At 38.3% G+C, this 25,347-nt stretch overlaps 2 protein-coding genes and 1 long non-coding RNA gene across 8 annotated transcripts in view; 1 reads left to right on the top strand and 2 right to left on the bottom strand.

Annotated features, from left to right (window-relative positions):
- LOC114149750 (protein NLRC5-like) overlaps positions 1 to 25,347 on the top strand; it is a 1,536,511-nt gene that overhangs the window by 128,071 nt on the left and 1,383,093 nt on the right. The gene's annotated exons all lie outside the window — the stretch shown is intronic.
- LOC114149825 (uncharacterized) overlaps positions 1 to 25,347 on the bottom strand; it is a 461,125-nt gene that overhangs the window by 67,681 nt on the left and 368,097 nt on the right. The gene's annotated exons all lie outside the window — the stretch shown is intronic.
- Positions 1 to 25,347, bottom strand: part of LOC114149751 (voltage-dependent N-type calcium channel subunit alpha-1B-like) — a 132,729-nt gene that overhangs the window by 52,934 nt on the left and 54,448 nt on the right. For all 6 annotated transcript variants that reach the window (XM_028025805.1, XM_028025806.1, XM_028025809.1 and 3 more), the window contains exons 7-16: positions 19,002 to 19,105; positions 17,133 to 17,248; positions 16,969 to 17,058; positions 14,490 to 14,579; positions 13,137 to 13,358; positions 12,947 to 13,059; positions 12,097 to 12,209; positions 5,909 to 6,040; positions 482 to 554; positions 173 to 290 (exon numbers count right to left, since the gene is read on the bottom strand). In XM_028025805.1, coding sequence (XP_027881606.1) covers positions 173 to 290; positions 482 to 554; positions 5,909 to 6,040; positions 12,097 to 12,209; positions 12,947 to 13,059; positions 13,137 to 13,358; positions 14,490 to 14,579; positions 16,969 to 17,058; positions 17,133 to 17,248; positions 19,002 to 19,105 — 1,171 coding nt within the window. The remainder of the gene's footprint in view (positions 1 to 172; positions 291 to 481; positions 555 to 5,908; positions 6,041 to 12,096; positions 12,210 to 12,946; positions 13,060 to 13,136; positions 13,359 to 14,489; positions 14,580 to 16,968; positions 17,059 to 17,132; positions 17,249 to 19,001; positions 19,106 to 25,347) is intronic.

Genomic DNA, 25,347 nt, shown 5'->3' with positions numbered 1-25,347 from the left:
AATGATTCTGGGTGGCCCTGGATCACAGTTCAAGGATAGCCTCAATTTGGTTTGCTAGTTCAGGTTTTCTAAGGTGTTTAAGGGCCACTGCATATATATATATATATATATATAAAAAATATAGCTATTTTTGCCTCATATTTAAGTTCTGTTGTTGCACCGAAGAGGATACAGTTTCCAAAGAGCGTGAGGACGATGAAGTAGATGGAGGAGAACATCCCACGCTCAACGCCGCCCTGAGACTCGATGCCATGGTACATGACGGCGTTCCAGTCCTCGCCGGTCAGGATCTGAGGAAAACGCAGGCTGCTTCGTAAACGGACTGTGGATTAAATCACTTCACAGAGCAAAGGGGGATGAGCACAGACTAATTGAAGGATTATCACAGAGCTCATCTGGGGACAAAAGAGATTATTTTAAGCTAATTTGAATTCAGATAAAGAGCTTTGGCCATTTTTCCATTTTCCTGTGGTTATTTTACCTGGAACACAGTGAGGATGGCTGCTGGGAAGGTATCAAAGTTTGTTGTTGGTGTCTCATCTTCAAAGTTAAACCTGGAGAATCAAAAACGCTTCATTAAAAAGAAAATCACAAAAATAAAAAAAAAATAAAAAACTTAAAAATATAATTTTCTGTGGGATTTAAAACCAGTAATATGAAAATCAGTTGGCAGAATCAAACTTAAGGAGTCTCACCAGCTGTATTTGTGTTTCATTTAAAAAATGTCTCATAAAAATAACAGTATATATAAAACTTCTTCAGATCCTAACAGAAATAAAACTTAAAAATGTTTCAAAACTAATCAGTTTTAAAAGAATAATATGAAAAAGCCAATAAAATTATAATTATTGTGCTTGTTGCTTTGCACATGTTTTTCTCCTTCCACTTAATTTTTTTTGCTGTCTATAGTGCAATTGGTGACTTTTGTAAACGTTGATGGCGCCCCTGAAGCAATGGCCTCCTGGGTGGAGAGCCATACCGTCAATATTAGGAAACACTAATGTTTCTGTATGAAAAATCTTTGTTTTATTTGTGTTTTGTATCATTTTATTTTCTAAGTTATTATGTTTTGACTTTTAGTTAGCTGAAATTGTCAAAGTTAGCAAAAGTAAAAGCTTGAAATGATGTTTGGCGAAGCAAGTTTATTTGGAAAAGTAGAAAAATCTCTTCTGTTATGTTTAGAAAATATATACAAAATATTTAGTTAGCAAGCTAAAGATTTCTGTCCGAGCAAAATATTTTGCTTGAAAAATGAATATTTATTTTGAAACTAAATATTAAGTTAAACTAAATACTCAATTTAGAGTTTGAAAACAAAATATTTAACTCAGACTTAAACATTTAGTTTAGAACTAAAAATTTCGTTTGCGTTTGTACAGATAAAGGCATAAAGAGGAAGTTTTCTGTTAGATAAATTCATCAGATTAAGAGAGCAGCTGTTAAAATGTCCTTACAAAGCAGCAAACAGTTATTTGAAGCTGCTGGAGCCTCAAGGTGGAGGATCCTCCAGAGGCTTGGGGTGCATGAAGCTACTATTGGGCCCCTAACCAGAGCTCACAAGCAGAACCTTTCCCAGTGGGCCCAGCCGGACATGAAGATTCATTTTCAAACAGACATATATTCCTTTATTTAATCAGGTAAACCCCGTTGAGATCTAGATCTCATTTTCAAGAGGGACCTAAATGTTCACTGATGACTGCTGTGCAACCCTGGATGGTCCAGATGGACCATTAGTGGATTGGTGGTGAACAGCCACCACGTCCCAACACGGCTGTGACGTCAGCAAGGAGGTGGTGGAGTCATGCTTTGTGTTTGTAGTTTGAAAAAAATAAATATCTGAGAAAATATCACTTGCATAATAATTTGGAACATGGTGTATATATTTAGTTTGTGAATTAAATATTTAGTTTGCCATTTATAAGCATATGAATAACAAGATGAAACACTGAGAAATAAAACCAATTTCTTCCTGTTAAGTCAGGTTAAATAAACCCAAACATTGCAGTTCAGTTTTTACAGTGCAACTTTACAGTTTGCTGAAATTACTTCCAACACCTTTTAAACATTATTCCACATATAGTTATTTTTTTAAGTGCAGCAGAGGACTAAACTCATTTAAGATAAAATAAAGTGTTTAAAGTCCTGGTGGGGTTTTCACAGCGATGGATTAAACATTCTCCTTCCCTCTTCCATCCCTCCATCATCTTTTCCATTTATTCCCACTTTCCCTCCATCCCTCCCATTCTTCTTCTTCTTCTTCTCTTCAGGGATTAGCAGCGCTGAGCGGCGAGCGTGTTGCTCTGTTTATCCTGATAATGGGGATTGGGAGCGCGACCACGGAGACTCCATTACCTCCACCCTGGGAACCGGAGTCACATGACGCTCAGTTTGTTCCCAGCAGTTTTATCTAATCCTGAACACAACAGCAGCAGGTTTTCATTTTTTATCGTGAACCAACCAGAGGAGGCGGCTTAATGCCGAGCCCCAACGGTTCTGGTTCTACAGGAGTGAGAGTCTGTTGGTCGGTATGATTTGGACCAGCAATGATCCTGTAGAGCAGCTGGGAGGAAAAACGGTTCTTTAGTTTCATCTGAATGCTGAGGAAGATTAACATCATACAGATATTTGATTTGTAGATATTTGATTTATAGATATTTGATTTGTAGATATTTGATTTATAGATATTTGATTTATAGATATTTGATTTATAGATATTCACATTTATAGATATTTTATTTGTAGATATTTGATTTATAGACACTTATATTTATTTATTATGAATCAATGAAACCCAGGAGACAAAATGAGAAGGAAGAATCCATCCATCCATCCAACCATCCGTCCGTCCATCCAACCATCCATCCGTCCATCCGACCATCTGTCCATCCATCCATCCATCCATCCATCCATCCATCCATCCATCCAAATGCTTCAGACCATCCGAGACATTTCCTGTTTTCTGCTTCCAGGTTTGACATGTTGAACGTTCAGAAATCCTGTTACTGGTTTGTAACCAGTGGATGTTTCATCTGCAGCCCAGTCAACTCTGAACTCTGAAAAGCTCCAGTTTACTGGACATTCAGACCGGTCCAACCAGCAACAACATCATCACTTAAATCTACTTTATTTTCAATTATGATACTAAATCTAAGGGTTGCAGTCATGTGATTAGCATGAAAACAAAACATTTGGTATTTTTCCCAATGGTTTGGAAGGACTGATCACCACAGATCAACCTCTTTTCTTTTTTATCCTTTTAACTAAATGCCAAATCTTTAAGATACCAAACGCTGAAATGTCAAACTGAAAGAAATCCAACTGAAACTCAGAGTAAACAGTTTGAGCGCAGCAGAATCTGTGAATTATCTCTGGCTGTAAACATAAGAACATCGAGTCTGCTGAGAACCACAAAGTCAGAGCTAATCGACAAAGATGCTCTGAAGCTGGAATCAGAAGAACAAATTGCTCCTTCAGACATTTTCTTTCTCTCCAAACGCAGCTCAGGTCCACAGAGTCTCAGCAGGGAAACTTCTCTCTGCTGCTCATTTTCAATTCTCACCATTTAGCCCAGCGAGAGCGTTCAGGTTTCTGCTCAGAAGAAAAAGGTTGTGTTTTCCTTTGTTACACCACAGCTGACAGAGAACAGACTATTTTTAGGTTACTCAGAAGATGACTCATGATCTTTGCTCAGGAACATTAAAAAAACAATACAAGATGCTCCTTTACACGCTGAGCAGGAGTTCAGTCTAGAGAAAGACGAGGAAATAATTGATTAGGGGAAACGTGTTCGGTCCGATACGCTCGGCTAACTACACACATCTTGTTGGTGTCAGACTCATCTCACACATGTCCATCAGCTGACAGCCAAGTAACGCTAATGATGTTGCACAATTAAGCCGAGAACCATGGCAACGGCCTGCTGTCCTAAAGCGCAACGACGCGCGGGGCCGACAGTCATTGGGAGAAAATACGACCAACAACAAGATGGCAGCTGGAGCTTCAGACTAAATATTATTATTATTATTATTATTATTTAGTTTCCCTTTGGGATCAATAAAGTATTATTGAATTTGAATACATAGTTCCCATGTGACATCACACTTCCCGGAACTTTGTAACTGACGGCCATCTTGGTAGGCAGTTGCTATAGAGTTGCTATGACAACAATAAAAAAGAACTAGCTGTAAAAACATTACAACTATTACTAGATCACAATTATTGAATACTCTACCCACCTCTGTAATAATTCTAAGATAAATATCAGTAATGTTTACTTAGGGCCGACCGAGAAAAGTTAGCTTAGCTAATGTAGCTTTTGTGTGCCGGCTAAGACGGACATGTAGCCTATGTGTTTGTTAGAACATGACCTCACTCTGCCAGTCACCAGAACCTTGTTATTCACATGAAGAGTTCTCATACGGGTCGATCCAACAGCAGCCATTTTGTTCATGTAGCTTTCTCGCCCATCGGTCAGGAATGTCCACGTTTTGTTTTTGTTGGTCTCAAAGTCATCGGCCCGCTATGCTTCCCTGCTAAGATGGCGCAGATCACTCCCAGTTCAGGGAACTGCGCATTTAATTTTCCTTTCAGATCAATAAAGTATTTTTGAATTTGAAAATAAAAATCCTGGGGAGATTTTTTTCCTAAAGACTTGAGACTTGACTTGGACTCCTCATCTGATCCTAGCAGCAGTTTTTACTTTATTTAATAAAGAGTAAAAAGAAGTTGCTACAGACATTTTATTGTGAAATGATGCAAATTATTTTTGGTCAGTGGTGTTGTTGGATGTTAAAGGCTACGCTAACTGTAGCTTCATAATAATGAATAACATTCGGTTGGAATGTTATTACAACCGAACCTTAAATGGATCATTTCAGAAGAAAATAAGCATAAATTACATCCGAGGTTTTCTCGATGCCGAAACTAGCTTGCATTGCAAGCACACTTTTAACTGGAAGTATCAAAATAAAAGCACTTCCTGTCCCATTCAATCAGAAGTTAGTTTTATCCAGTTTTCTCTTCATGTTGTTTTTTTATTTTTAAGCAGTTTTGAGGTGGAGTGGGGAAACTTGAAACTGCTACTGCGTCAGTTACTCAGCAGATTGTTGCTAGGTAACCAAAGTTGGAGGGGGAGGGGATTTGAAACTGTTTCTTACACAGCAGGCTGTTGCTAGGCAACCAAAGTGAGTTAGTAGTTTCCAACCTAGCTTACCTAGAAAGTCTTTCCTTTGCCTACATCTCCCAGAATGCCATGTGGTTTTATTTATTGACTCCTGAACATTCTCAGATGTATTATCTACCTATTGATATTTATTGCATGTTTATTGCGATATATATTATTAATTTACCATCCATCTCTAGACTCAAAACAACAATATTGTCGTTTATCGTCATAGTTACTGGAACATTTTATCATTTAGCAAAATTTGACAGCACAGTTTGCCAGTAAAAACCAAACTGTTTCCAGGAAAAGTCAGGACGATTGTTCCTCAATCGGCTGTAAAAGTGCATAAAGTCTCACCGAGAAGCTGCTCTATGAATGACAACATTTCACCACCACAAAGTCCCAGCAGTGATGTGGGCTGCAATATAAAAGGTTTGTGTGTAAATTGATTCAGAACGTGGGCCAGATGCCAGGCCTTTGATTATGTGCAGCCAGCTCTAGGATCAGGAGGTGTTCCTGTCATTAGACGACACGACGCTCCTGCTGGGAGTGATATTCAAAGGGCTCCAGTTGGTGCTGCCTCTCAGCCAGCTACCTGCTGCGCCGACATGTTTGTCACCGCCGCCGCAGCAGCGGTCCAGGGATCACAAGCAGAAGGACAGGAGAGGATCTTGGAGGAGTCGCTGGGGGTTTGTGTGTACAACGGAGCAATGGAGACGACGGCATGTTGGAAATATTACTCACTGTCCACCGAAGAGCTGCATGCCGAGCAAAGCGAAGACCACAATGAAGAGGAAGAGGAGGAAGAGCAGGCTGATGATGGACTTCATGGAGTTGAGAAGGGAAACGACGAGATTCCTCAACGAGTTCCAGTATCTGAGAGCAGAAAGAAAAGCATTGAATAAAAGGTTGGTTAAAAGGGTTATTTATGCAAAACAAATGTAGAGAATCACAAGTTTTTTTATTTAATGATTTAAGTAAAAAACAAATATGGTGAAAAAAATTCATCATTAAGCCGGTTTTCCATTATTATTTTTAACACAATCCTTTGTGTAGCGTCGCACGTTGAGCTGACGTCACGGCAGATAAACGGTGGTTTACATGAAGTACCTGGCGGACCAGTAGGGGGCGCCCATTACTGGTGCAGGGACCACAGTTTGAGAAAGGCTGACTTAAAGTGACAGAGACCCTAAAACGTCTCATAACTGGCATAACTGATCAGACTAAAATCTCATTATCTTGATTTTGGGTAAAAAATGTAAATAGACCAACCCAACCTGATAGGTTTATTTTAATTCCTATCTAGCAAAGATTCAGACCAAGGCAATTGTCTTTTCTGCAGAAAATGAGGGAAGATCCGAGACGCGACAAATCGCTGTAAAACACTGTCTTGGATCAACTCTGCTAGATCTTTCTCTGCATTTCTCTTTATTGTATAGAAAAAGGAGGTTGGGCTTCTTCACACAGAGAATTGACCAACCGTCTTTACATTCTGGCACCGCCTGTGGACATGCCCTTACAAGGGCATGCAACTGACCACAACTAATCAATTACAGATGGAAGCTGATACCACAGGAATGTCAAAGTCTCTAGCCTCCTACAAATGGTTAATAGTATTTCACAGAAGAAAAGAAGTCAACTAAACTACACACAAAATAATAATATGAAAACATAACCTTTCAAATAAACTCACAAGTAAATGAACTTAGATAATTATTCTAACATTCCCTCCTGTTTTTCCATATTATTACTTATGAAGTCTAACACAGACATCAGAAATACATTTCTTGCTGGTACATTGTCAATGTATGGTCACAACGTTAGAAATCAGAGTTTTGGCTATCATTGATTTTAAACATGGAATTATGTAGACAGTAAAAATACAAAACAAGAAAAGAATAAAAAGAAGAGGCATCATTAATTTCAACAGCAGATGCCACCATCGTCCAGATATGAGCCAAAAAAAACTCCTCCATGTGAGGGAACTGCATCCTTTGAAATGGCCTGTTGCAGGTTTTTCAAAACAGACATTGCGTCAAAATGAGTTTCATTAGCACAGAAATATAAGTACAACATTCTCTAGTGTCATCTTCATCAGTGTCAGCATAATCAAACAATGGGTTAACTTAAAAAGTAAATTTTGCTTTGTTATTTTCCATCAGGGGAATTACATTAATCTTTTATCAAAGAACGTAGACTTTGAATGAGACCACATCCACAGGGCACCAGAAAAACATCTGCAAACTGAATGAGAAAGCAGAGTTAAGACTTTCCAAAGACATCATTCATTTGTGTATTCCACACAAATATCTTCAATTCACTCTGTGTCCGAGTGAATCCTCCACCGCTCGTCTCCATCTGTGGCTGCTATCGTCGGAATAAATGTGAAACTGCTTCTTCAAGCAGTCGCACTCTTCTTCAGAGACAACAGCTTTTGTTGTAGTTCAGAGTCAGGCTTGGAGCTCAAAACTCTAGGCCAGTCCGTGTGTAGAAATTCCATGAGCAACTCATCATGCAAAGCATCTCCTACTTGTCCAGTTCTGCTCATTAAATGGTGGATGTGATCCATTCAATCTACGCTTCAATTATTATATACTATACCTCCAACAGATGGAAAACACCAAAACCTTGTAATCACCTGCTTCAAAAGACCTGTTTCCAAATTAGTGTTTTCCCTGAATGTTAAGCATATGCAGATCTTCATTTTAAACCAATCTTGTAAAATAGGACTAAACAAACAAAACAATAGCTTAAACATGTGCTGCAGTTGTATAGTTTACATTCACCATCATGCTCTGAAAATGGCTAGCACAATAATATTTTAATTTCTATAATTATTTTCCCAAGTTAATTAACCAAAATATGCTTCATTATCACTATAAATTTGTCTATTTTTCAAAATATTTTAGCTCATTATCAGAACATCCTTCAATGGCGAACAACTCAAATCCATTCAAAATAAGCACATATCAGACATGTTCTTCAAAAGTTTTGTTTAAGTAACATAAGTGTTCCAGTAATCTAATTAAGTAAAATAAACCCATAAAAATAAACCCATAACATATTCTCCCCCTTTTGATGATGCATTAACTGTTAAATGCAACATCATTTCCAGTACCTGAAATAAAAATGTCGATGAAACAGGGTTATCATTTTAGCTGAGAAATCCCCCCGATATGCAATGCTGCCTTTTTCTAAAAAGTAAAGTTTTCAAAACAAACAGAATACGTCATTTTAGCATGTGTTAAACCGTCAAGAATACGATGTTCCCAAAATAAAACTAGGAAAACTAGTAACTTCAAAGAAAGAAATTAATTTGTAATACTTAACAAAATAGACAGAGAACTGACTCGAATAGCTAAATAAAAAGTCAGACTAAGGAAAACAAATTTAAAAACAAAAATCTAAACTATTCCCCAAACAATATATAAAATAATATGAAAAGAAAACAGAAAATCATTACCAAGAGTATCTGTGTGTGACAAACTCAGTGTTTTGATGATAAAAACTTATATTCAACCTTTTCCACATTAGTCCTTGCTCACTTTGTATGTGCTTTGTCAAACTATTTACTTGAAAGAGAAAATGTTTCACTAAAGCTAGGAAACCAAACAGCATCAAAATCCTGTCTTATGTGATGGTAAAGACTCTCTAAAATTAATTAAATCCTTCAATGTTAGATTTCACAATTGACATTTTAAAGTCACTACACTATCCTGAGCAATCTCTATTGTCAGACCATAAAGCAAAGTCTTAAGCCCACCATAAAACCCCCTTTTCACTTCTCGGAGGAACCGACTTGTATGGCAGGAAAAAGAGCCAATAAAGATGTGCAGGAGGAACTCCCAATTCTGTTACTACTTTATTTTGCACTTAAATCATCAGATATGTTTTGGTTTCATCTAAGTTTAATTTGAACTTAAAACCTTTTTTGTTGGGATACCTTTCGGCGTTCCACTACTAAAATTGTAACTTATATACTGATATTTTGTCAGGAGGTACTTTAAACGACGGGAGAGAAAATGATTTGCCTTACAGTTGCTTGTTCTTGTCTGCTGAGCTGCCGTGAGCAGAGGTTACTTCGCACTTAAAATTAGTGGTATGCAAAGAGGCTTCACATGTTAATTAGTTGAATCTAGTGGGGGTAGAAGTTACAGCACAGCTGTTGCTTGTTCTCCCGTGCAGAATGTCTGTGAGTGAGGGTTGCAACTCCTCCTTGGGCTTCATTATTCTCATGTCTAAATAAACATACTTATCGCTTTTTCCAGTTTTGTTCAATTAATGTATGTTTCTTAATTTACTTATTTTATTTGCAGCCCTCTCATCTTTCTGTAGGCACTATTTAATCATCTCTCATTACAGTTTAATCTTGATTCTCTACAATAGTTCCATATGATCTTTTTTCATTAACCAATAAGTTATTCCAAACGGAATGTTATCCTTGAACAACAAATCTTGTAAATTTTAGCAAACTTTTCTATATTTAATCAATGTCTATTTAACAAGAGAGTTACTTCTAATTTATTCTGTGTTAATCATCAATAAGTCCTGTAGATTTAATGATATTTATCTATCTTAAAGGTTTGGTCAGTATAAAAGATGATTGTGAAAATATCTAGAATCAGCTGTATGCTACAGTCTGTTGTTATCTGATCAATTCCTCTTACAGTTAGAGCCTGTTTCTCTAACGGTCTTTCCTGTTTCTCCTTTATCCTCAACTTATTTAAAAAGGTCCTATTGTAACTCACTGTATTTTATTCAATTTTCCTACTCCCGTCACAGCCTGAGAAGGAATTATTAACATTTTTATCCACTATGTTAGTTCTCAAGTCTATATAAATTTTTATTTAATTTATTTTATTGCTCTACCTAATCATTTATGTATTTATCTATTAATTTGCCAATACATCATTTCCACAATCCCCTGAGATCACAATGTTATTTTATTTATGTATTTCATCCTGTAATAGAACCCATAATTTTCCAATTTGTTCGGATGTTTTATTTTCTCAAGATGTCATTGCTTAATATTAATAATTCAGTCCAATTTAACACATAGGGAGTTCTAAAAACCGGAAATTTAGCACCACGAGACAGCACGAAAAATACTCTGCAGGGTAATTTCTGCTTCTACTTGGCATCCAAGTGAGAAATTCTTGCTTATAGCATCCACATACAGAGGTGCTGTTTACAGTCCCGTTGTATTTATATGACATAAAATACCCAGTGGTATCCTATCTCCAAACACACACTTTCACACCAACATAAATTACAACACAATACAAAACACAAAGCACATTACAAAAACACAAAACATCTGGCCAGGTTTGTAGTCAGTCAAAGTTTCATCAGTCAGTCATCATTATGTAATCAAATTTTACTCTAATTTTTATCAAATTTTACTGAAGCTTCAGGCATTTTCCAATGTTTTGTTAACATTTTTCATGTTTTAATTTAATTAATTTTTAACTCTAGTCTTCAGGAACCTGTTTTAAAAACCCGTGCACATTTAAAAAGAGACATCTCAAACTTATGTTAGAATCTAACAACAACCAATAACTTCCTGTTTTCTGGTACCAGTTTTTTACTTAACCCTTATTTTAAAACCAAAACACCACGTTTTTTCTTTACTTTCAACATGCCATCTGCACCGTATTTCTTTTTCCATTTAGTCAGGTACAGTAAGTTTCCTGGCTCCATCTGACACATTAACTTCTCATCCCCTTTAAGACTTTTCTCCTTCCCGTGTGAAAAACCCATATTTTACAGTGTGTTCTTCCCGTTCTTTATAACCAACAGAACGGGGGATAGGAAAATGGGGTGGTGACCAAGTTCTTGTTGTGGTAATTCTCGCTTGGACTCAACTCAATAAATGATTTGAGTGGAGAATTCTTGACAATCATCCCCAACAAGCCGACCACGTACCTTTTCCCACTGTTTTTTAAGGTATCACATTTATTGCCTTTCCCTACGTGTGTTTTTTATACTTTCCCTTTTTTTTTTCTCTACTTGACGTCAAACGGGGGACTTGAAAACCGCCCGTACAATCCCATTTACTTACTTGGTTGAATCCTGCTCTGTCTCGGTTCTATGTCCTGTCAATCCGCCGTTGGCAGACAGAGCTTTGACCTAAGACACTGGCCCAGCGGAGAATTTACCCCCCGGGACTTTCAGGTTAAAGAACCTGACTGCCGGCAGCTTTCAGCGCGTCTTTCTCCGTCCGTCAGCGGCAGGTATGTTGGGAATCCCGGACGAGCCCCCAAATTGATAGGTTTATTTTAATTCCTATCTAGCAAAGATTCAGACCAAGGCAATTGTCTTTTCTGCAGAAAATGAGGGAAGATCCGAGACGCGACAAATCGCTGTAAAACACTGTCTTGGATCAACTCTGCTAGATCTTTCTCTGCATTTCTCTTTATTGTATAGAAAAAGGAGGTTGGGCTTCTTCACACAGAGAATTGACCAACCGTCTTTACATTCTGGCACCGCCTGTGGACATGCCCTTACAAGGGCATGCAACTGACCACAACTAATCAATTACAGATGGAAGCTGATACCACAGGAATGTCAAAGTCTCTAGCCTCCTACAAATGGTTAATAGTATTTCACAGAAGAAAAGAAGTCAACTAAACTACACACAAAATAATAATATGAAAACATAACCTTTCAAATAAACTCACAAGTAAATGAACTTAGATAATTATTCTAACACAACCGCTTCAAGGAAGCATAATAGGTCACTTTTAATGTTCCATCAATACAGATTTCTCTTTCTTTTTGAATAGAGGCAATGTAGGACACTCAGAGTTTGAAGCAAATCCAAAATGCTCTGAAGGCCTAACAGGCCATCAGCTGCCAAGTGCATAAGAAGCCAAATGTTTGTTTGCTGAACAGAAGTCGTCCTGACAGCAGCTTTCCTGAAACAAACTCACTTGGTGACTTTGAAAATCCGGAGGAGTCTCAGGGCCCTCAGCACGCTGATCCCAAACGATGCTCCTGGTTTTATCATGTCCCAGATGACCTCAAAAATACTTCCCACGATCACCTGAACACAACGGAGGAGACGGCAGCAGATGCTTTTAGATCTGATGACGACAATTAAACTGCAAGAAAACGAGTTAATTGTGTTCAGCAAACTCTGAGTGCAACGTCTTAAAGCTTAATCTGGTGTTTTTGATTGTTTTATTCCTAAACATCATTTTGTTTTGTTCAATTGGGGATCAAATTTGCAATATTTGTTACATTTTCAGCTGCTGCGGTTCTGTTTAAAACCAACCAAACTAAGTGAAAAAGCTGTTCTGCTCCTGGCCTGTGGGGGCGCTGCACCAACAACCACTGAAGTAAACAACACAAAAACCTCTGAGTAAGACATCTTCCTGCTTCACAAAATGTAAACATAAATGGAGTAGTGTCAGATTTTAGTGATTGTATGTCGCCTGGTAAAAGATCAGGAGACGTTTCTCGTGCTAGCGCTAGTTAGCATTCTTGTTTTGGCTGTACTTACCCAGAATGCACTGCGCTGTAGTTCACTTGAGGTTAACAGATGCATTCGAAACGACCCAGAGTTCTCATCAAGAGGTTTTGTAGGTTTTTTGGTTTCATATCTGCAGTTTGGCATTTAAACAGCTGATCGGATTCTTCCTGCTATTTTTCACAGCTTCGTATCGAAGCATCAATCCTGATCATAAATGAGGCTTCAGATCAGCTTGGCCAGCCTAACTGGAACAAGCCATTAAAGCCATCAAAAGGCTGACGGAAGCCATTTTGATTCCAGCCACTTACCCCAAAATCAAAGCAGTTGAAGGACGAGTGGAAGTAATTTCTCACTCCGAGGCCGTACATCTTCAAGGTCATCTCCGTCAGGAACAAACCCAGAAACACCAGCTCTGCTGTGTCTGGTTGTAAATGAAACTTTTAATTAACGCGATCGTGAACGTCTGGCTTTCGTCAGCGTGGAGTGGTGATCACTCACAGAGCGCTCTGGTCAGCCAGTCCGGCTGGTCGTAGTGGACGATGGCCACGCACAGCGTGTTGAGGCCCACCAGGCACAGAACGATCCAGTAGAAACTCTGAGCTTTCACCATCCGCCGGATGAAGAACCGGAAGCGTTTCTCTTTGCGCCGGAAGTAAGATGAGCTGTCCATCTTCCCGCCGCTTTTTACACTGGCCCGACCGAACGGGGAGCCGGGGGGAACTGAATCCAAAAGCACGACAAATAAAATACATTTTTATTCCAACTTCAACTCTGCAAACTGAATTTTATTCAAGCCAAGTTCTCATCTCTGACAGTTTCCTCATAAACAGGAAACAATTGTTTGTTTTAGGAGATAAAACTGCAGGAGTCGACTACTACACTGCAAAAACACAAAATCTTACCAAATATATCTCTCTAGTTTCTAGTGCAAATATCTAATTTCAGTTGAAAAAAGACAAAACTAACGGATAAGTAGCTTTAAAGAAAGATATAGCAGCTTGTTTTGAGTGAATAATTCCTTAATATTGATTTAAAAAATTACTAGTTCCACTGGCAGATTAGTTCACTTATAACATGGGAAAAATGTTTTGTTATAAATGAAATAATCTACCAGTGGAACTAGAACTGGGTTGCTAGGCGACGGGCTGGGCTTGGCTGGCGTTGCTAGGTAACGATTCTAAAATAATCCACCAGTGGAACTAGAACTGGGTTGCTAGGTGACGGGCTGGGCTTGGCTGGCGTTGCTAGGTAACGATTCTAAAATAATCCACCAGTGGAACTAGAACTACAGTATTTCTTTAATATTAAGGAATAACTGACTCTAAACAAACTCCTACATCTAGTTACTTATAAGTTTTCAAGTGTGCTAGGATAAAAATACTTGGTAAGATTTTGAGTTTTTGCAGTGTGCAATCAAACTGGGACTAGACAAATTGGCTTAATAAAGAACTTTGATCAGTAAGGCCAATAATGAGTAAAGTTTTGAAATATCTTACAACAATAGAAACCAGTTTGGTCACTGAACAAATGGAGAGAGTTACGGTAGTCGGTATCTTCACCCAATAATTGAATATAAAACAATTTTTAAGACTAATGTCATTTTTTTAGCTGTTAAATGTCCAAAAACTGCAAACCAAAGCAGTGAGAACATCCAGTGTCGTTGCTACTCAACTTATCAAGCAGGATAAATCCTAAAGTTCAGGTTTTTCTGTGAGATTTTTAGCCTAATTTGATAAACGGAGGTCAAAAGGTCAGGATCTTGTAGAGAACTGCCTGCTTTTATGTAAAAGGCTGTGAACAAATGGTGTCCTTTGACCTCCAGATGACCTGTTTAAAACAGATGAGCCTTACCAACAGAGGACATGTCAGCAAAGGGATCGTCGCCCTCCTCTGCACCAATCAGATCGTTTTTACCCTTCTTGATTTTCCCTCGCTTCAGAACTGCAGAAACAGCAAAAGACACAGAGGATGGAAACCAGGAGACAGAAACGGAAACTCAGTTTACTTCTGTTAATGAAGGAACTAATGACTGGCCAAAACAATCAACACAAAAATAACTTTTAAAACAGCTGCTGCAGAGTCTAAATGGAGAATGTTTCGAGACCAATAGTAAATATAATCTGTATTCAGGTAAAATAAATGACTATTGACAGATTTTCTAAACAAAACTGTTTGTCAGCAGCTGACATAAAAACTACTGAAATAAAAAAAACTACGGACTACTGCATCGTTAGCATTAGTACTGTGGCATTGTTAGTAGGAGCAGGAAGTTAGCAGTAGTACTTCTGGTTAGCTGTTACACAAAATTATATTGAGCCTGCAACATAGTTAGCTAACAGGAAGTTAGCATAAAACCAGTTAGTAAACACAGGAAGTGAGCGTTATTCCTCAACCCTTCTGTAGTAAACCCAAACATCTCTGGAAGTCACTAAATCGCCTAATTTGCCTAATTGATCATCTGCTTGACGGATGTTGTGGAAGTGATTAGCGGCTACGATTATTTATGTCAGCAGTGACTCATATGCCACCAGTATTACTGTCTTCCTAAATCCTTGAGTCTGACTGACACGTTGCTCCATTACTCACACCTGTTATTTATCTGAAAGAAACCAAACGCATATTTTCTGCACCAACAACATCACCGCCGCATTTCTACAGCCGAGGATTCAGACGTGCTAATCCTCCGTTTGTGACTAATGGAGGACACAGGAGTGCTGGCTTCTGCCGCTTTGTGTGTGTGGAGTGTGTGTCTGTTTTCTGGCAAAAGCATAACAGGGGTGTGCGTGTGTGTGTGTGTGGGTGTGTGTGTGTGTGTGAGCATGGGAATGCATTTAAACACGTCCAATATCTTCACATCAGGCTGTAAAATCTGAATTTATCGGGGGTGCTGTGGTGGCGCAGGGGCAAAGCATGACCCACGTTAAGGCCTTAGTCCTTGTAGCGGTGGTCGCAGGTTCGATTCCCGGCCTGGCGACATTTGCCGCATGTCTTCCCCCTCTCTGATTACCCTGTTTCCTGTCAAACTACTTTCAAATAAAGGCCACTAGAGCCAACAAAACCTTTAAAAAAAAAAAAAAAAAAAATCTGAATTTATCAGCAAATTTCGAGTGAAGTTTACAAAAAAAGCTGAAAAAAACAAATAAATTTGTTTATGTATCATAACATATACATTCATGTTCTCCATAGCAGAAGATTTGATTGGTAAAATTATTTTCTAATTAATTTTTTTCAATCTCAGAAAAAAATATTTCTCTTATTTATCAGTTCCTCCAGGATTTTGTGATTATTATTATTTTAACTTTTTTGCATTGAAAATCCTTCATTTTTGGTGTTACTTTAGAAATATTTGTGATATTTTTTCTTTATTAAGTCCCAACCACACAAGAGATTGGACTCAAACATTTTAATCTTTAAAGAACCTAAATAGTTACATTTTTACTACCACATTTATCACAGATTGTAACAGACGTTTAGCAGAAGTACTGCCACCTGCAGGTGGGAGTTAGCATAACTTAAACCAAAGGTTTTTTAACATTTTTGCAAATAACCTCACAATTATGAATGCTGGGATCTGTTGTTTCCTTGATTGCAAATTTATAAAGAAAATTGGAAGATTAATTAATTTATAGTACTTTGTAATAATATTCATATGATTTGAATTTCTGCCCAACTACAAACTTCAATTAATTTTTTATGATTTTAGATTATTTCAGATACCAACACAAACTGGTGGATAATTGTAAAGCTGCAGGAATATTATATGTATTTTTTCATTTCTTTTAATTAATATCTTAATTTTAAGAAAGAAAGAGTGAATAAAAAGTATAAAAGCAAACATTTTTGTAGAAATATGCATATTTGAGGCTGAGAAAATATTCAAAATGATGGAAAAACACTAAAGCAGAAAATTAAAAGCACCTTCGATAAAATCTTTGAGATTTAACAGAGGAACACAGTGTTTAAATTTCAGGAAGAGTGTTTAAAACTCTGTGGTTAGCAGAAAAACGCAGCAGAGCATCTCTGCAGAAACACATTTTCCTTTCCAATCCTGAGATGCTTGAACGACCTGCCAAGAAAACTGGGAGAAGCCCTCAAAGGAAAGGTGCTGAGGTTTCTGGATCCTTCCCAAGCAGAACCAGGTCTTCCACCACCACCCAAATCTGGTTTATTCATGCAATTAGGACGTGTTTTACTATGGTAAATGTAACATTTGGTTATTCTGTTTTCAATAAGCCAAACATGATTGGGTTTTTCTTAATAGAGAGACTAGATTTTGTGGAAAAAGTCAGCTTGGTTAATGCACATTTGAAAGCAGATGCTCGGTTTTCACCTGAAAGGTTTTGTTTCCTCTTGTACCAGGCGCTGTCCATCGGGGCCTTCTCCTCTGCAATCTCATCTTCTTCTTCAAGCAACACCTCCTCTGCAGCAGAGGATCTGTTTGTCAGATTTTGTTCTTATTATTGACAGTCTGGCGTTTTGTTTCCAGTCTCTCACCCGCCTTGCAGATCCACTCCAGGTAGCCGGTGAGCTCCCGCTCGATCTGCTGCTGTCGCCGAAGCTTCAGGAACTCCTGACGCTTCTCCACTCGTTCTCTCTCCTTGGCAAATTCTCTGACAAGAATTTTAATTTTTTAAAAACAGAGACAGAACAGACTGCATTTAAGAATGAATTATTAACTGGGTTGCAAATGAAGATAGGAGCGATATGGTTTATTAATCTAAAGTTTATTGATTATCTATCCACTCAGTGTCCATTTTCTTAAATACATTTAAAAAATACATAATTTTTAACATTATGTCAAAACTGTATTGGATGCTGACTCAATCAAAAGAAATTTGTGATTTCATCACATTACTGATACAACAAACCAGGAACCTCTTAAGTTGCTGAATACAAAAATAAAAAGATAAAATAGGAAAAACACTAAATCCACTGTTAATAGAGATTCTCAGAAATGCTGTGTGTGGTTGCTTTTAAATTAAAAATTACACTTGCTTTCTGGCATAATGGTTTTCCATCTCGTTTTTCTCTCGTGATATAATCGACCTTGTCGCACATCAGTAATTTTTTAATAAAAATTTGAAGCTGCTTCGTCATTAAGATCCGCTGAATTAAGGTCAAACTTAAGAAACGTGTCGAGTGTTTATATTTTAAAACAGAACCGAATAAATATTATTTTCCACTTCACAACGGACTCCGTTTGGAAAGATTCTCTTTTCCATTCTGACACGGCCGCCATCTTTGTTTCTGTAACCAGGGTTTCGCCGATGTAAAACGAACTGCGGCGCCCTCTGCTGGATGGTGGCCAGAGTACAACTTTAAAAGAAGGTCTCAGCAGACGTTAGCTAATCAATTAGAGCTTATTTTAATCAAATAAACCAATAATTTTCATCTCTAGTATTTACTCACTAAAAATTTAGAACGATTAAAAAGGGGAATTCCTTATTCCAGGCGGTGTTTATGAGGTTTTATCTTTATTTTACTGCTAAAATACGACGTTTCTTGCTTTTCTTTTATTTTGCAGCATCACTGCTCCATAATCCACACGGCTTGTCTAAAGAGGAAAAGATGAACAACAAAACCCTGATTGATGGCTTCAAGTTTTCCAAATCATGTTGATTTTTCAGCGTTATCTCCTCCTCTTTTCTATGATATCATCGCTTTTGTGGCACATCTGTTAATTTTTGAATGAGAAATTGACGCTACTTCGTCCTGAAGCTCGGTTAAATTAAGGTTAAACTTATGATACTTGTCAAGTGTTTATATTTCAAATCAGAACCGCGTAAAATGTATTTCCCATCCTAAAACTGACTCCGTTTAGACAGTGTCTCTTCCCTGTTCTCTATTAGCTCCGCCATTTTTGTTTCTGTAGCAACGTCTCCGCCGATTCAATGTGACCAGCGGCGCCCTCTGCTGGATGGCGGCCAAACTACAACACCTAAAGACGGTCTAAGCGGACATTAGTACTTAATCAACTGGAGCTAATTTTAATCTGATAAACCCATCCATCCATCCATCCATTTTCTGTTCACCCTTGTCCCTAATGGGGTCGGGAGGGTTGCTGGTGCCTATCTCCAGCTACGTTCCAGGCGAGAGGCGGGGTACACCCTGGACAGGTCGCCAGTCTGTCGCAGGGCAACACAGAGACATACAGGACAAACAACCATTCACACACACACTCACACCTAGGGAGAATTTAGAGAAACCAATTGACCTGACAGTCATGTTTTTGGACTGTGGGAGGAAGCCGGAGTACCCGGAGAGAACCCACGCATGCACAGGGAGAACATGCAAACCATTAATCATAAATCAATTCACTTACAGAATAAGAAATATAAACATATTCTTTCTAAGTGGACTTACCCTGACAGGACACCAAGCACCAAGTTGAGCATGAAAAAGGAGCCAATAATGATGAGAGGGATGAAGTAGAGCCAGTTCCAGTTGTTTCCCACTGCATCATTAGTCTGAAAACAATGAAAATTTTATATGTAGTCGGTTACAAATGTTATTTATAGGAGTAAAATAATTAAACAGACCTATATTCAGCTTCTTACCCTGTTTTGTCTGAAGAAAAATCTTGCCTTATTATAAAAAGATGGGCAATGTTCCCTTTTTAACAAACTATCACAGTTTTCCTCCGATCAGAAGCGTGCACCTCTAATTAAAGTTGTAACTAATAATCATGCATTTTATAACTGCAGTGAAACACCAGCTGTCACATATGCCATGTTTTTCCTTACATTTACCAAACTAAAAGGTTTTCTGCAGAAACAGAGCTGCTATTTTCCACAAACATGTTGCTGCAGGATTTCTCTCAGCTGGAATTAAAAGTATTTTGACATTTTTTATCTAACAAAGAAAAACAATGAGTTCGAACCACATGAGTTTTAACATGTTCTGATTTTTATCAGAACATACAACAACAGGAGCATTTTATCTATATTTTAGCTACATTTTTTAAATGTCTCAGTTTGTTCATTAAGTAATTAAACTAGAGAATCAAATACAAATTTAAGTGAAGTATAAATTGAAATAATAATTTTTTAAATGCCTTTTTGGCTCCCTCTGCTGTCCGTTGGAACAGACAGGCTAGCATTATCATTGTAAAAGCTAGCATTAGCATTAGGCTAGGTTAAAAACTATGCAGAGGTTTGTCACCCATCGGATTGTCCCCATTGTTCATGAACATAGATAAGCTAGGAATAGCATTGGATATTAGTGTTAGGCTTGGCTAGGCTAACAACTAGCATGCCTAGGTCAGTCACCTAATGGATTAGTTACTTCCTCTGCTGACCATTAGCAAGGATGGGCTAGGATTACCATTGGAAATACTAGCATTAGCCTTGGCTAGGTTAAAAACTAGCATAAGTAAGCCAGGCTTGTCATCTGAATTGCCTACGTAATGCTGTGCATTAGCACAGATAATCGAGCATTAGCATTAGATATGTTAGTGTTAGGCTTGGCTAGGCTAACAAATAGCATGCCTAGGCTGGTCACCCGTTACATTGCCTACTTCCTCTACTGTTCATTATAACAGATAAGCTGGCGTTAGCACTAGATAGGCTAACATTTAGCATACTTTGGCTAGTCACCTACAATTCATTCTTTTTTTCTCTAAAGAAAATGCTTAGCATACAATATCTGAGTGTCATACGTTTTCACTGCCGTGTTCTTATGACAGTTTATTGTAATTCAACGTGACATCAAACATAAACATGACGAAGACCGAGTTTGAGTGGCGTAGACAAGAGTCCTGCTAAGCTACAACAGAGATGCTAAACCAAACCTTCCTGTCCAACATCTGCGTCTGACCTCATAAATGTAAAAAATGTCAGATAGTCCCATAAATTTATACGTTAAAAAGCTTTCCCGAGCAGTTTAAACGGTTTGGGTAGAAATGGCTGGACCACAATCCCACTGTGGATTAATGGCAACACATCAGGTTTATGCGTTTATACATCTGCTGTTCTACATGTAGAAATCTACAGAAAAAAGCTGCAAACAAAGCAGGTGCTTAGAGAAATGTCACAGAGACCTCCATTAAGGCTATCAAATGAATTCTGTTTTCATTTTTTTGTCTGCTTCAGTTTCATTACAATCAACATGAAGTGGCCTGAAACACTCCTCCCACTCAACGCTGGTGTGAATAACAAGCAGTTTCCATCTTTTTCAGGCAACGATCCAGAATTTCTGTCACATTTTACCCTAAAAGACATTTTCTTACAGCTTCTCTTCAATTGTCTCCAACACCCTCAGTTTGTTTCTGCGTTGCCATTGTGCCTCAGGAAGTAAACGTCCTCCGTGCCTGAAAGCGCTTCGGTGACACTTTGCAGACGCCGATGTCAAAGTAATTGTGATGGGAGGCTCGGTCCGACACGATCAGTGGGCTGCGGTTCTGTATTATGCACCAGAGAATCTGAGATGAGAGAATAAAAATGTGCTGCAGCAAACCCTCCGGCCCCCGCTGTCAGAGCAACAACCACCCACCCGGAAGGATGAACGCCTGGGTTCGTTTCTTTTCAAGCGTTTCATCACTTTCTCATCATCGGCTTGTTTTTTCTCCCATCTTTTAACTTAAAGTCATTGAGTTCGACACTTACATGAATGTCTTTTCTGCTTCCTTCTTCATTAAGATGAATTCAGGTTATAATTTGACAATTCGGGCAGGTGAAGGTCTTGGTTTCTGCAAAACATGATGGTGCTGAGCAGCCAATTTAAACCGGAGGCCAGAGGGGAAGTTTGTCCTTTCCTTAGACGGGATGACAGATTCAAATCGGAGATCAGGGAATCTATATCTGCCCAAATAACAGGTCTGTCACAATAAAAAATCAACTAATCGTATGATAAATTCCATTTGTATGATTTAACATTTTTCTCTCCAAAAACTGAATGATAAAAGTCTTCACTCTGGTGTTTTGGTCTCAACTAGACTTTTCTTTTTTGAATTAGATTTTTGTTTACAGAAACTTAATAATCCATTTCATTTGTTGCTTCTGTTGTTTCTTTTATTTATTTCTGGGATTTAAAATGTCTTCTAGTGCCAGTGTTAAATGTTCACAAGAATTTAAAGCTTGTTGTACTTCCATTATTTTACCACTATCATTATTTAGCCTTGGCTAGGCTTAACAATGGTCTCAAAACACCAATATTATCGTTTATCGCAATAATTTCTGGGACAATTAATAGTCCAGCAAAAATTGTTACCAAATTGGACCAATATCCAATCTTTTCACCCCCCCAAAAATTTTATTCGTGCCTCTTCCATAGGTGGAACTACATGTAATATCCGATCATCATCATTTAATCTCCACGGCAACCATTCAACGTTACAAAACGCCTGGGTGGACTTAGCCCCGCCTTCTGGGCGCAGCTCCTCCTCGTAGCTGCCGCCTCACAGAGCAGCCGTCTCCTACTCAGTTCCTTCAGACTAGCCAGCAGCCAGCAGCAAACACCTGGTGGAATTACGCACAAACGACAAACAATCGCGTCCCATGCTAAGGCTTCTCACACAGAGATCACTTAGAACACCAACTGCACTCTCCATGCACTGGAGAAACACAAACCGCCGCCTTCAGTAGCAGGAATAGTGAGGAAGAGACGACAAAGTGAGACTGTCTCTCGTGTTATTTTGCATTTTTAAACTCAGCTAGCAGGAATCGAGTGCTTTTCCTCTGACATGGCCTCAACATAGCAGCTTCAGCAGTTCAACCACTTCATCTTAGAAAGCAAAGACATTTTTCTGGGAGGTTTCCTAAAACTGTAGGACTAATAATGATGATTAAATATAATTCTACAGCCCTCATATTAACACACAGTTTCCTTGTAATATTGGACATTTTCCAAGAGCAGCTCTGGTAAATATTTGGCTGTCTGGCAGATTATTTAGGTTTACATTTGATCTCCGTAACGATCAGCACGCAGGAGTATGGAAGAAAACGTGAATATCTTGAGGACATCAGTGAAGGACACCCATCATTTCATTTCATCATATGTCACTTCATGATGGAGGTGTGATGATCAACATAACAAGCAGCCTCCGGCGCCGTCAAGAAGACACATCTGAGGTTCAAAATACAGATACAGTCAAAGATTTTGTGAATAAACCAAAATAGCAAATAAGCTGTTATTAAGCCACTAACAGATTGAGCTAGTATGTATCTAGCCTCACACTGATAGCTTGGCATTTATCATGAAGAACTTTTCTATAATTCATGTAAGAAAAAGCAGTGAAGGATTCAGGGTAAGTATACTGTTATAATTCCCTCAGAGAGTTTTGCTGACTTCTAGTAGCTTGAGAGATGTTCCCTGATTTCAAAACTTTAGTTTGTAATTCCAGTGACCAGTTTGGCTACAGAGTGTATTCAGCCTCCAGATCAAAATCAAATCCATAGGTATTTGTAAAAGTAAAAGTAAGAAATGCTGCTAACTGCAAGTGGGAATTAGCATCACTTAAACCTGATGTTTTTACCAATTTGGTAGAAAATTTGCAATAAACTCACAATTATGCGTTAGCACAAAAAAGTGCAGGGATCTGTTGACTCTGTGTGAATTCCATGATGTAATTTGGCAGTGTACAGATGAAATCTGCTAAAATAATATTACAATGTGTCCCACTAGAGTGTACAGGACCACATAAAGAGCTGCAGTGGACCGGATTTGGCCCCCGGGCCTTGTGTTTGACACCTGTACAATAGATGGAATTTCTTTTTTGCAATATTTTCAAAATTTGCATAATAATTGGGTAAAAATATGGCTGCTGTGGCTTTGCTTTCCTTGCCACTCTTTCAAGTAGGGCTGGACAATATATCAATAACAATATATATCACGATCAATATCAACAGATAATACAGCTGATAGAATATACAATAATTTCATTGAACCGCACAGCATTCTGGGAGATGTAGGGAGAGGAAAGATGTTAGCCGCTCAACCTCTCAAGGCTAGCTAAAAGGTCGGTGGAATCAATTGACTATCATTCTTTGGTTGCCTAGCAACGGCCTGCTGGGTGCGAAGCAGTTTCAAGTCCCCCTCCCACCCCCCAGCTTTGGTTACCTAGCAACCACTTGTTGAGTAACTGGCACAGCAGCAGTTTCAAGTTTCCCCACTGCGCCTCATAACTGCTTAAAAATAAAAAGCAACAGTGTGAAGAGAAAACTGGATAAAACAGGAAATGTCACGACAACAGTTTGATAATATTTAAGATATTTAAAACAAACAACAGAAAATGATTAAATACTCTATAATTATCGATATCGACTGATGTGAAACACTTATACTGTAATAAGTTTTTCAGCCCTGTATACTTTCAAAAACGCCACATTGTGATTTGTTTTCCAACGACCTCCAGCCTCCATTTGGCAGCTCCACATCCTGGATTTAAAACAGAAACATAAAAAAGGCAAAAAGCTGCCATGAAATTTGGATTCCAGGGTGACAGTTTTTCCTCCCACTCCCTGCTTCCGGATCAACCATCATCACACAGATTCAGGAACAAGGAAAGCCTGCTGGAGGGACGACAGCTGAAGCGTTAAGTGACAGAGCTAAACAGCCGGGACGGCACGCAGAGCTGAAGATCTTTCATTAGAAAGACGGAGAATCTATCAAAAGAGCCGCCTGAATGTGAAGCTAACGCTAATCCGCCTCCTGGGGAGACGACTATTATCTCCAGACTTTGGAAATAATTTACCGCAAAGTAATTTCAGTGAGACGTATTCAGCTTTAACCTTAACTGCACCGGTTCTACATCCGAATAATTTTACTCACTATTGTGCAGATGATAATTATGTTATTTGTCTGAATTTCCTGTATTTCTACTTTTAAAAAGCAGGCAAATGGTTACATTCATGCCTGAAATTGGTCATATCAAGTTTTATACCATGTAACAGTATGACTACCATCAGATTTCAACCGATTGAGGACAAAAAGTCGTTTTTAAATTATAATTTTATTTTTTTAGGAGGGAAACAACCCAACATGACCATGTTCCTCCTTTGGTAAATCATGAATCAGCTGCAAGTAAACATAATTATTTAAATTACCACATTTAAAATCAAAAAGTCACTTAAAGCTCGTCTGTCAGGTAAAAAGTGGTTTTAAAAAATATCTTAAAAATACTTCTCATAAACTACAGGTGTTATTTTATTATCTTGATGTAATATTTTAATCTGAAATGATGATATTGATTTATAAATCAAATTAAAGCAGTTTTCTCAGGAAATAAGAAGCAAACCTCATTCAGAGAACCTGGACTGTTTAACTTCTGTCAGCCTGGACAGAAAATATAAAGAAATGTTTGTTAACTAAAGACACAGACATTTCCCACAAGATGCACTAAACCATTTTTTTCTCCAGCGTAAAGTCTGACGGAGCAGACGTAATTACCGTAGCGTCTAATTTAAAGGCGGTTGTCGGATCCTCAGGGGAGACGGAGGATATGTAATGAAATCACGGAGCATGAAATACGCATTGCTACATATCGGCAGTGAAACCGCCCACAGATCTGCTGCTGCCGCTGCTGCTGCGCTCACAGCAACATTCACAGTGTGAACCGGAGCAGCACGTTTTCACGTTTTACCAGGAATCTACGGCCAGAAGAAGAAACAACCTGAGAGAAGTCGAACAGTTTCTGTGAAAATTGGTGCCAAACGTTTGTGCAGTAAAGATTTTTATTTGTGCCGCTATCATTTTAAAGACATTAATAAAGAAA

This window comes from Xiphophorus couchianus, chromosome 8, assembly GCF_001444195.1.
Source record: "Xiphophorus couchianus chromosome 8, X_couchianus-1.0, whole genome shotgun sequence".
NCBI lineage: Eukaryota > Metazoa > Chordata > Actinopteri > Cyprinodontiformes > Poeciliidae > Xiphophorus > Xiphophorus couchianus.
Note: the sequence above shows the minus strand (reverse complement) of the source record. Positions and strands in the feature narration are given on the sequence as shown.